Source organism: Procambarus clarkii, chromosome 8 (genome assembly GCF_040958095.1).
Source record: "Procambarus clarkii isolate CNS0578487 chromosome 8, FALCON_Pclarkii_2.0, whole genome shotgun sequence".
In the NCBI taxonomy this organism is placed as follows: Eukaryota; Metazoa; Arthropoda; class Malacostraca; order Decapoda; family Cambaridae; genus Procambarus; species Procambarus clarkii.
The window spans coordinates 49,193,575-49,206,175 of record NC_091157.1 but is presented as its reverse complement, the minus strand read 5'-3'; the positions used below and the strand labels follow the sequence as shown (position 1 = coordinate 49,206,175).

Genomic DNA, 12,601 nt, shown 5'->3' with positions numbered 1-12,601 from the left:
TCTCTCTCTCTCTCTCTCTCTCTCTCTCTCTCTCTCATCTCTCTCTCTCTCTCCTCTCTCTCTCTCTCTCTCTCGTCTCTCTCTCTCTCTCTCTCTCTCTCTCTCTCTGTCTCTCTCTCTCTCAGTCTCTCTCTCTCTCTCTCTCTCTCTCTCTCTCTCTCCTCTCTCTCTCTCTCTCTCTCTCTCTCTCTCTCTCTCTCTCTCTCTCTCTCTCTCATCTCTCTCCCCCTCCCTCCCTCCCTCCCTCCCTCCATCTCTCACATTATCACGTTACCTCAGATGCGTCTTGCAAACTCTTCATCATTATGTTTTAATGTTCTCCATCATGTACATGTTTTCTGCTGGGAGTCAGCTGACCTGTTGTAGCTACAACCTCACTCACAACCTGACCTGTTGCAGCTACAAGCCTCACCCACAACCTGATCTTTCACAGTGCACGGTGAGGTTTTGCTCTCTCCAACATCCAGCATCTCAAGGAGTTGGCAAAATCGCGATTGAATATAATGAGAGCCATCACAGGGCTCAGTCTTGGAGACACAGAGTTAAGAATGTTTAACATGCACGCCCTTCCCTCCGGCGGCCGTAATGCGACAGGCGCTACATCAGCGTCTGTGAGATCGTGCAAGAATTAAATCAACTGAGAACAACTTACTTTTGATGAAAGGAACAGTTGGTGTGGGACTACACGTGTGTTTCAACTTTGTGCAACACCTACGTTGACTTCAGTGTTGCACAGGCAGGCGGTTATCTTGAGATTATTTCGGGGCTTTTTAATGTCCCCCGCGGCCCGGTCCTCGACCAGGCCTCCACCCCCAGGAAGCAGCCCGTGACAGCTGACTAACACCCAGGTACCTATTTTACTGCTAGGTAACAGGGGCATAGAGTGAAAGAAACTCTGCCCATTGTTTCTCGCCGGCACCTGGGATCGAACCCAGGACCACAGAATCACAAGTCCAGCGTGCTGTCCGCTCGGCCGACCGGCTCCCTGCCACGGTGCTGCCACACAGCGGGAAGCAGCCTGCAAGTCGCGTAAATACAGAGATCTTGATCTCCACTACAATTTTGTCCCTATTGCCTCGGAGACACTTGGTGCCTGGGATAAAAGTGCCACTAGCTTTTTGAAGCAACTGGGTTCTAAGCTAATTGAAACAACAAGAGACCCTAGAGCTACCAGCTTCCTCCTTTAGCGCCTTAGTGTGGCAGTCCACAGAGGAAACGCACACTGCATCATATGGTTCCTGCCCGCCATCTGAGGAGCTGGAGGAACTCTACAACCTGTGACAGGTAGCCTTGTACCTTGCATGTAACCAATGTTGTAACCCTCTTTGTTTAATGAGATTTTAAATCAAATAAAATTACAAAATATACAGCATATATGGGATGGGTAGAAGACAATATGCGAGTGTACCCGAGTGTCCCTCAAGGCTCCTACGGGTGCTGCATATCGTCTTCTTCGAGGCCGAGGGTCCCTACAAACGCAGGAAATAGAAGGAAGAGAAATAGAAGGAAGGAAGCCAGTGTAAGACGAGGGAGGTGGTGAGGGGAGGCTGCTGATCACACTTACTAAGGAGATTAAGGCATTTATCTCTGTACAAAGCCAGGGGCTAGATTCACGAAGCAGTTACGCGAGTACTTACGAACGTGTACATCTTTCCTCAATCTTTGACGGCTTTGGTTACATTTATTAAACAGTTTACAAGCATGAAAACTTGCCAATCGACTGTTGTTATGGTTATAAACAGCCTCCTGGTGCTTCGGAGCTCATTAACTGTAAAGCCGCCAAAGATTGAGAAAAGATGTACAGGTTCGTAAGTGTTGGGGTAACTGCTTCGTAAATCTGGCCCCAGGACTGTGGTTCATGTTGGGTATGTTGGGTATGAGAGCCAATTCAACATGCCAGTATACCGCAGGGTTCATATGTTAATGTTAACTATGTAGTATACAGCAGCAGCAGCAGCCACAAAAGGAACAGCAGCAGCAGCAGCAGCCACAAAAGGAACAGCAGCAGCCATAGCAGGAACAGCAGCAGCCACAGCCACAAAAGAAACAGCAGCAGCAGCCACAGCCACAAAAGAAACAGCAGCAGCAGCCACAAAAGAAACAGCAGCAGCAGCAGCAGCAGCCACAGCAGGAACAGCATCATCAACCCACAAGACCACCAGTGACACACTAAGTCACAGCTGCATCAACACCACCTCTGCGGCCTGGGAACCCCTCACCCACGCCAGGTTTTTGCGATCGCGTGCATAACTTGTGTATTCTTGCTGGCAGGCCACATGGTACGAGGCTGGCAGCCAGGGTCACAGGTTACCCGAGATTGTTATTAGAAGTGACCCGCGTTACTGACCTCGGCCACAAATCATTCATACTCTCCTCTCGGCCCCAACATTGGCTCGGCCCCTTCGGCTCACTGACCGCCGGTGAAGTGTTTTTGTTCCGTTTTTGCAGTGATGTGGGACGTTATTTTCTGCACGAGAAGGTGGAATGTGTGATGTGAGGGAGGAGAGGTTGCAAAATGATTTACACTTGCCACAGTGTAAATCATTTATTGACAACGCCCTGGGCCCTGCGCCCCCTAGAAAATGTAAACACCAGCCTGATGTCTGTACGCTAGGAAATGCTCCAAAGGCATTATCGCCTCTGTGATGATCAGGGGCGATGACTTGTAATTAAGCCCACCACTCGGGTAAACAGGTCCGCAGGTAGCCACAAATGTACTCCAAAGGTCTCATACTAGAAGGTGAAGGGACGACGACGTTTCGGTCCGTCCTGGACCATTCTCAAGTCGATTGTGCTGTACTCCCAATGTTCAGTTGACAGCTCGTTAGGACGAACCAGTTGGGGATATTCTTGCCGGCTCATGTCATTTGACCTGTTGACTGATCACCACCTGTTCTTTACCTGTTTGTACACAGCATCTTGAGGTTATCTTGTTATCTTGAGATGATTTCGGGGCTTTAGTGTCCCCGCGGCCCGGTCCTCGACCAGGCCTCCACCCCCTGGAAGCAGCCTATGACAGCTGACCAACACCCAGGTACCTATTTTACTGCTAGGTAACAGGGGCATAGGGTGAAAGAAACTCTGCCCATTGTTTCTCGCCGGCGCCCGGGATCGAACCCGGGACCACAGGATAACAAGTCCAGTGTGCTGTCGTCCTCCTAGGACGCTACGTCCCAGGAAGCAGCCTCGCCTGGACTCTGCCTAGCACAGGAGCTAGGGTTAGTGTCTTTTGTATAGCCACAAAGCGAAATAATAAAAAAAAATGCACATGTGACAGAGGTTCAGAGATATGCACACACCTGTATACCTTAAGCTTACACCTGTTATTGTGCATGTACATGTGACTTTAGCTCGCAGTTGTTAATCTTGTATTTTCCTCCAGTCCGCCTCGGGTGGGTAGTTGAGGACATGTGCCTGCAACTGTGGTGAGTCCTGCACTGACCCATCAGGCATATCATATGTCAATACCTGACATTCATGTGTGCCAACACGTGTGTGTCATCAAATTAGAACGTGTCAACACGTGTCAGTATGCATCAACATGTGTCACAACGTGTCACCGTGTGTCTAAACGTGTCCCAACGTGTGTCCTGACACGCACCAGCTCTCATAAATGCAACATTGCCAGATCTCTCGTACAGCAGGAGAGACGAAGGTCTGTTGATGTGGCATATGCGGGCACCGGAGCTGAATGAGTCCCTCAACTGCTCTTCCAGACTGTCAATCAGAGCATCTCACAGCTGTCAGGGGTCGCTGAGGGCCACAGCGTCCTACGCTAACTGCTCTCCATAACCCCAGTGGTAATTACCGTTCCTGGAACACCAATCAACGTCTGATCAGTGAACGAAATGACCTCATCTAAACGAGACTCTTGGCCCGAGTAGGGTCTAAGACCTTGCGAAAGTATGCAACCTGCTACGTCATTAAGAGATAAATTGGTGTTTGTAAATAGAGTGTGGACGAGGTGCGTGACGTCATTATGACGTCAAAAGATCCATGGCGGTTCAGGTTATAGAGGTTACTGCTTGAGCGGAGGTGTGAGGCGAGGTGCAACCTGCCTGAGCGCCTCCTGAGGAGTGAGGAGTGACCGGGCCGAGGAGTGGCAGTCTTGTCACTCGTCGACGGGCAATAAACAGATGGTGGTGTTGATATCCCGGGTGAGCGGTACCCGTTGTGCTCGGGTAGGAGGCGGTGACAGGTGAGGACACCCCTACTCATTCCTCTCTCCGCGGCCCTCACTCCTCATGGACCGCCTTCCTCATCTCTCTCTCGACATGATATCCTGATGCAGCTGACCGCGGTGGAGCTAATTCTCTCTCTTAACTCGATAGCAAATTGGCGGAAAATCCTAGAAGAGGCATTGCCACGGAGGCGATTTTGGCGAGGGAGGTCCCGGGCACCTGACTAAACAGCCTGGTGAGGCTCAGGTTACTGTGGTAACATGAGGACGGACCTGCACCCCTCTGAGGGGACACCACAGAGGGGAGAAGGGCCCATCGTGAGGGGCAGGGAGGGGACGAGGGCCCACATGATGGGTGAGGACTGAAGGGAGGGGCCCACATGATGGGCCCTCATGCCCTCTTGGGCATCATGCCCTCTGGGGCAACATGCTCTCTCACCACATGAATCATATCTCTACATGTCCAGACAAAGCACAGAATGGAATATAACACTGGGGATAGAAGGAGCATGAGAAGGAAGAGTGGCATGAGGAGAAAGAGAACTATGAGGAGGGGAAAAGAGCATGAGGAAGAGGAAGGAGAGGAGAATGTGCAGGAAAAGCAGCATTTAGAGGAGAAAGAAGGCATGAGGGGACGGTGGAGGAGCATGAGGAGGAGGAGGAAGAACATTATGAGGAGGAGGAAGAAGAGAGGAATGAGGAACTAGGTGTTGGGGGGATGGAACAGATGATCAAACTGTCTGTTGGTGAAGGTTTTCTTGATGGGTGAGGGAGAAAGGTTTAAAACCTCCCCCTCACCCTTCGGTGAGGGGAGGGAGGGGGGGGGGCTAATACACTCTCCCTCCCTGAGGGGTGAGGGAGGGCTGAGGTAAAATAAGGTAATCATCGTGAGAAAGCACTAAGCCATTACCACTACTTTTCTTTTACTTTAACTTTTCTACTTTTTAACACTATTATTATTCAAAGGCACTTGGAAGGGATACGTTAGCCGGCCCTAAGAGGGGTGAGGAGTGGATAGAACACCCCCCCCCCCTATCCATCATATAAATTGCTAGATTTTTTTTAAATCTAGTAAATTGCTAATTGCTAATCTTCCTCGTAGGTTGACACGAGTCTAGTTGCACAAGAAGCCCATATCACTCATTTAAACCGCCTGGGTATCTTGAGGTTATCTTAAGATGATTTCGGGCTTTTTAGTGTCCCCGCGGCCCGGTCCTCGACCAGGCCTCCATCCCCAGGAAGCAGCCCGTGACAGCCGACTAACACCCAGGTACCTATTTTACTGCTAGGTAACAGGGGCATAGGGTGAAAGAAACTCTGCCCATTGTTTCTCGCCGGCGCCTATGATCGAACCCAAGACCACAGGATCACAAGTCCAGCGTGCTGTCCGCTCGGCCGACCGGCTCCCCTTACTCAACACTTTACTTACAGTTACTTAAAATTCACTTAGTTGCTTAAATGAATCTTCTCCTAATTATACCCGGTTGATGGACACCCATATCTGGGCCACTCCTTGTCTCCGGGACTAATTCACAAAAAACCTTTCTTAATGATTTATAATATTTTTAAATTTAAGGGACAGGCCTTAAATTTCCTTTAAAGAAAGAAGGCCTTCCTTCTTAAGAAGGAAGGTCCTTCCTTCCTTAAAGGAAGTAAGGACCTTTAGTTCCTTTAATCAGAATATTGAAACAAAGTAAATTAAGTAATGTAACCAATTAGATACATGACAAACGCTTCAGTTAATTACTTGGAAACATAAATCAAAACCTGAGATGATATCTTAAAATGAAAACTCATTTGAAACTGTAAAAACGGTTATCCTACCAATTAAGAGTTTCAATGACAATTTAAATAGTTATGAATAGCAACAAGGATCAAGGCACTTACTGGTTCACAAAATTTGTTTCCGTGGCTTGTGTCTCCCCATAATTCTAATCTTAAGAGTTACTCCATTAGGATATGGAGTGCATATTAAATAAGAATATTCCACATTTCTGCACACAGAAGCTTCTTCAGATATGAATCAGAGGTTCAAGACATTCCATAACTCGAGACACTATGTATCATCACGTTCTTGACACACTCTGTACTCCCCTTTATATAGTCTATGCAAAGTCTTATTTCAAGAGGAGAAGGGACTTTCCTGCCTTACTGTGCATTTGGAGTATGCTTGGTAGATAGACTATGAGGATATATTTATCATGGTGTCTATCATCCTGTCTGTTTATGTCATGCTGTCCATCATCCTGTCTGTATATGCTGCCTATCATTCTGAACTTCAGTTAAATGGCACGATTTCCCTGTTGTCTGATGTGGTTAGTCTTGTTCTCTGTCGATGGCAAGAAGATATAAACAACATGGGTCTTTACTAGCTACAGACAACTGCCAGACATTTGGTCACACGCGCGCGTGTGTGAGTGTGTGAGTGTGTGTGTGTGAGTGTGTGTGAGTGTGTGTGAGTGTGTGTGAGTGTGTGTGTGTGTGTGTGAGTGTGTGTGAGTGTGTGTGAGTGTGTGTGAGTGTGTGTGAGTGTGTGTGAGAGTGTGTGAGAGTGTGTGAGTGTGTGTGAGTGTGTGTGTGAGTGTGTGTGAGTGTGTGTGAGTGTGTGTGTGTGTGTGTGTGTGTGAGTGTGTGTGAGTGTGTGTGTGTGTGTGTGTGTGTGTGTGTGTGTGTGTGTGTGTGTGTGTGTGTGAGTGTGTGTGAGTGTGTGTGTGAGTGTGTGTGAGTGTGTGTGAGTGTATTCACCTAGTTGTATTCACCTAGTTGTGTTTGCGGGGGTTGAGCTTTGCTCTTTCGGCCCGCCTCTCACTGTCAATCAACTGTTTACTAACTACTGTGTGTGTGTACTCACCTAGTTGTACTCACCTAGTTGTGTTTGCGGGGGTTGAGCTCTGGCTCTTTGGTCCCGCCTCTCAACCGTCAATCACAGGTGTACAGATTCCTGAGCCTATCGGGCTCTATCATATCTACACTTGAAACTGTGTATGGAGTCAGCCTCCACCACATCTCTTCCTAATGCATTCCATTTGTCCACCACTCTGACACTAAAAAAGTTCTTTCTAATATCTCTGTGGCTCATTTGGGCACTCAGTTTCCACTTGTGTCCCCTTGTACGTGTTCCCCCTTGTGTTAAATAGACTGTCTTTATCTACCCTATCAATTCCCTTCAGAATCTTGAATGTGGTGATCATGTCCCCCCCTAACTCTTCTGTCTTCCAGCGAAGTGAGGTTTAATTCCCGTAGTCTCTCCTCGTAGCTCATACCTCTCAGCTCGGGTACTAGTCTGGTGGCAAACCTTTGAACCTTTTCCAGTTTAATCTTATCCTTGACTAGATATGGACTCCATGCTGGGGCTGCATACTCTAGGATTGGCCTGACATATGTGGTATACAAAGTTCTGAATGATTCTTTACACAAGTTTCTGAATGCCGTTCGTATGTTGGCCAGCCTGGCATATGCCGCTGATGTTATCCGCTTGATATGTGCTGCAGGAGACAGGTCTGGCGTGATATCAACCCCCAAGTCTTTTTCCTTCTCTGACTCCTGAAGAATTTCCTCTCCCAGATGATACCTTGTATCTGGCCTCCTGCTCCCTACACCTATCTTTATTACATTACATTTGGTTGGGTTAAACTCTAACAACCATTTGTTCGACCATTCCTTCAGCTTGTCTAGGTCTTCTTGAAGCCTCAAACAGTCCTCTTCTGTTTTAATCCTTCTCATAATTTTAGCATCGTCTGCAAACATTGAGAGAAATGAATCGATACCCTCTGGGAGATCATTTACATATATCAGAAACAAGATAGGACCGAGTACAGAGCCCTGTGGGACTCCACTGGTGACTTCACAGCCAATCGGAGGTCTCACCCCTCACCGTAACTCTCTGCTTCCTATTGCTTAGATACTCCCTTATCCACTGGAGCACCTTACCAGCTACACCTGCCTGTCTCTCCAGCTTATGTACCAGCCTCTTATGCGGTACTGTGTCAAAGGCTTTCCGACAATCCAAGAAAATGCAGTCCGCCCAGCCCTCTCTTTCTTGCTTAATCTTTGTCACCTGATCGTAGAATTCTATAAAGCCCGTAAGGCAAGATTTACCCTCCCTGAACCCATGTTGGCGATTTGTCACGAAGTCCCTTCTCTCCAGATGTGTTACCAGGTTTTTCTCACGATCTTCTCCATCACCTTGCATGGTATACAAGTCAAGGTGTGTGTGTGTGTGTGTGTGTGTGTGTGTGTGTGTGTGTGTGTGTGTGTGTGTGTGTGTGTGTGTGTCCTACCGGCCACTTCGACTGTGCATTTCACCAACAATGCAGAAGGCCTTTTTACCCTGTTTTTTTATCCCTAATAACTTCTATGGTTGACTAATTACCTTCACGGCTTTCACATCACATTCTTACCATACACATTACCTTCCTCTGCCTCTCTTTACGGGTTACTCATGCCTGTGCCACCTTTTGGGTGGCTCAATCTTCATCAATCACTCTTCACACGACTTGAGAAATGTCCAGGACGGACCGAAACGTCGTCACTGGGTGTGGCTACCTCCTCAGACCCAGCAATGCGACCCAGAAGTGAGTAGAGGGAAGAGAGACATTGTGGGTTTGGGTTTCAGGCTCGACAATTCACTGGGTCGTGTCATAGTGTCTCCTCTGAAGCTGTGTATGTCATTAACTCTCGAGTCTTCGCCCAGCTTGGCAAATTCTGGGTAAGCATTTTGATCTTCTTGATACATTCGTTTGTTGAGAATTTTGTTGCAAATAGATTTTGCCTGATCAACCAGGCTGTGACTCATACGTCAGGCTGCGAGCAGCCGCGTCTAACAGCCTGGTTGATCAGTCCAGCAACCAGGAGGCCTGGTCGACGACCGGGCCGCGGGGACGCTGAGTCCCGGAAGCACCTCAAGGTAACCTCAAGGTAAGCCCCCAAAAGTACTAAAATAATGAGGGTGGTGATAAAAAAAAAAAAGTTGAATTTATTTATTTGATATTGGTTTTACTTGACATTTATTTCACATATTTGCAATGCATGAACGCGCAAGCCATAGATCACTAGCAACTCAATATGACCCGGCCAGGATTCGAACCCATGACGTTCATGCAGCCTTTCTCACATTTGATGAGTCAGCGCGGCCAGTTCATGTGCCTGAATTTGATGAAAACCTGTACCTAAATGGAACCACGAGTGTCGTCGGGGGTTGGTCAGTCGTGGAAGTTAGTTAATAAGCACCAAGATGGCACCTGCTGATGGCACCTGCTGATGGCACCTGCTGAGTCGTGTCAGCAGGCTGAGAGCTTATACACACTTCCCATAGTTCATGGTTTTCCCTACAACACGACCTTCCAGTAAATTTATGCAGGTTTTTTCTTTAAAATGTCCTTAAAGGCGCCTGACGGCTGAGTGGACAGCGCTTGGGATTCGTAGTCCTAAGGTTCCGGGTTCGATCCCGGGTGGGTATAAAGTTTCTTTCACCCTGCTGCTCCTGTTGCCCCCTGTTAACTAGCAGTAAATAGGTACCTGGGAGTTAGACAGCTGCTACGGGCTGCTTCCTGGGGATGTGTAACAAAAAGGAGGCCTGGTCGAAGACCGGGCCGCGGGGACGCTAAGCCCCGAAATCATCTCAAGATAACCTCAAGATAACCATCCCGAATAATCATGATTTAAAGATGTTATCCGCGTCCAGATATCACAAGTTGAACGTACACCAGCTGATATCTGCCATCTCTATAATTATGATCTTAGATCATAACTTATAAATATAGTATATATATTTTCATTCACTTGGGCCATCGGGGCCTCAAACAAGGGGCCAGAAAAGCAGCAGGCCGTAGTTCTACCAACCAGACCACTGAGGTGCCCACAGTACATAGTACATATAGTACTTAAGCATATAGTACATCTTTTCAGCATAACTCCGTATCTGTCAGTTTCCCCGGGTAGCCGAGACGGGTGCCCTTCTGCGACGGTAGTTGAGGTGACGGAATGACAGAACCCACAGGGTGACAGGACGCCACAGGGTGACAGGACGCCACAGGGTGACAGTGACACACAGAATAACAGTGACACACAGAATGACAGTGACACACAGAATGACAGTGACAGCTCACACGCAAACTGGAGCATTAGGACAAGGCCGAGGGTGTGGAGCTATGGTAAGTCACTGTCTCTCCGGTGATGACAAACATAATACAGTCACTGTCCAGGGGGGTGACAGGAAACTGGGACAGAAGCCAGACTGCCTCTGGTGAGGAGGGGGAACTGTCTTTCCTTGGTAGGGGTAAGTTAGTGAGGGGCCCAGGACACTATTTGGGAGGGTGGCCTCGACTCTCTCTGTGGGGGCGGTGGTGGCCATTGTGCTGTGGGAGGTGGAAATGGGCACCTTGAAGTAATTGCACTCTGTGGGATGAGGCGGGGGGGGGGGGGGTGGCTAAGGCACTTAGTGGGATGTGTGAGCCGTGAGGGGGGGGGAGGAGGAGGGGGGGGGGGTTCTGGCACTCGGTGGGAGGTGCCATGATGAACAAACAAACCATGGTGCTCAAGTAACCGGTTCCCACGCTCACTCTTAACTGCCGCAGCCGCCCACGTAACGTGACTCCCGCCTGCTGCGTCTCTCCCGCCCCGTGGCTCCTGCTGCGTCTCCTGCTGCGTCTCTGCCGCCCCGTGGCTCCTGCTGCGTCTCCTGCTGCGTCTCTGCCGCCCCGTGGCTCCTGCTGCGTCTCCTGCTGCGTCTCTGCCGCCCCGTGGCTCCTGCTGCGTCTCTCCCGCCCCGTGGCTCCTGCTGCGTCTCCTGCTGCGTCTCTGCCGCCCCGTGGCTCCTGCTGCGTCTCCTGCTGCGTCTCTCGCGCCCCGTGGCTCCTGCTGCGTCTCCTGCTGCGTCTCCCGCCCCGTGGCTCCTGCTGCGTCTCCTGCTGCGTCTCCCGCCCCGTGGCTCCCGCTCCGTGGCTCCTGCTGCGTCTCTCGCGCCCCGTGGCTCCTGCTGCGTCTCTCGCGCCCCGTGGCTCCTGCTGCGTCTCTCGCGCCCCGTGGCTCCTGCTGCGTCTCTCGCGCCCCGTGGCTCCTGCTGCGTCTCTCGCGCCCCGTGGCTCCTGCTGCGTCTCTCGCGCCCCGTGGCTCCTGCTGCGTCTCTCGCGCCCCGTGGCTCCTGCTGCGTCTCTCGCGCCCCGTGGCTCCTGCTGCGTCTCCTTCTGCGTCTCTCCCGCCCCGTGGCTCCTGCTGCGTCTCCTGCTGCGTCTCTCCCGCCCCGTGGCTCCTGCTGCGTCTCCTGCTGCGTCTCTTCCGCCCCGTGGCTCCCTCTCCGTGGCTCCTGCTGCGTCTCTCGCGCCTCGTGGCTCCTGCTCCGTGGCTCCCACTGCGGGACAACACCTTGGCTTCTTCTTCAGCTTCCTTTCTAATTGAAGACGAGTACTGCCGCGCCTCCAGCTTTGACCCGGTCTCCCACTTTTGTTCTCTGTCTTTAGTCTTACTGTTGCTGCTCCTGTTGCTGTTGCTGTTGTTGCTGCTGCTGCTGTTGTTGCTGTTGCTGCTGTTGTTGCTGCTGTTGTTGCTGTTGCTGCTGTTGTTGCTGCTGTTTAACAAAACTACTCATTCATATCGAGCAGAAAAGATGGTTGGTCGTGGAAAAGATGAAGACATTATACACACACTCTCCTGTTCCTTTTCATAGTCACAGGGATATACACACAGCGAGGTAAACTCCGCTTTTAGGTATTTACTCTACTCTGAGAGTTTACCTTGATACCTCCTTGATGGGGGTTTGGCTGTTCTTCTACTCCCCAAGCCCAGCCCGAGGCCAGGCTTGACTTGTGAGAGTTTGGTCCACCAGGCTGTTGCTTGGAGCGGCCCGCAGGCCCACATATACCTGCTTGATGGGGTTCTGGGAGTTCTTCTACTCCCCAAGCCCGGCCCGAGGCCAGGCTTGACTTGTGATTGATTTGATTGATTGTTGTCGCCGGAGGCAGTTAGATAATTGTGCACCCCATACTCATCCTGCGAGCGGTAGCGCAAAAAGCATTACAGAGGGCACAAAAGGTCTTTATCAGACCTCATCTTAGATTATTACATAAACAATTTCATCTATCCTTCACACCTTATAGTTACAATGTCAGCTAGTTACAGAGAAAGTGCTATTTCAAGAGCTATATATTTACAGTAAGTCATCATACATTAATGGTAGGTCTTATCGCTAATACATAATAGTTTGGCCAATGGGGATATTACAGAGTCACAGGGGAGCTTCTGTTTATTATTAGTCTTCACAATACACTACTTGTTTCTTAATCTCATATGTCGTTCATCTACTGGAAGCGAAATATGGATACAGTGCAAGGATTTCAGGTATTTTTGCCTTGGTAATAAGATTGGTTGCCATATCATACAGCGTGAGCTTAGATTTATCTTGTGAGTGAACCTTAATCCTGGACC

General features: G+C 49.7%; 1 protein-coding gene across 1 annotated transcript in view; it reads right to left on the bottom strand.

The window, feature by feature from the left end:
* LOC138361272 (uncharacterized protein DDB_G0287625-like) overlaps window positions 1–12,601 on the bottom strand; it is a 23,602-nt gene that overhangs the window by 3,221 nt on the left and 7,780 nt on the right. The window contains exon 2 of the mRNA XM_069320649.1: window positions 10,708–11,744. Within this exon, the coding sequence (XP_069176750.1) occupies window positions 10,708–11,744 (1,037 nt within the window). The remainder of the gene's footprint in view (window positions 1–10,707; window positions 11,745–12,601) is intronic.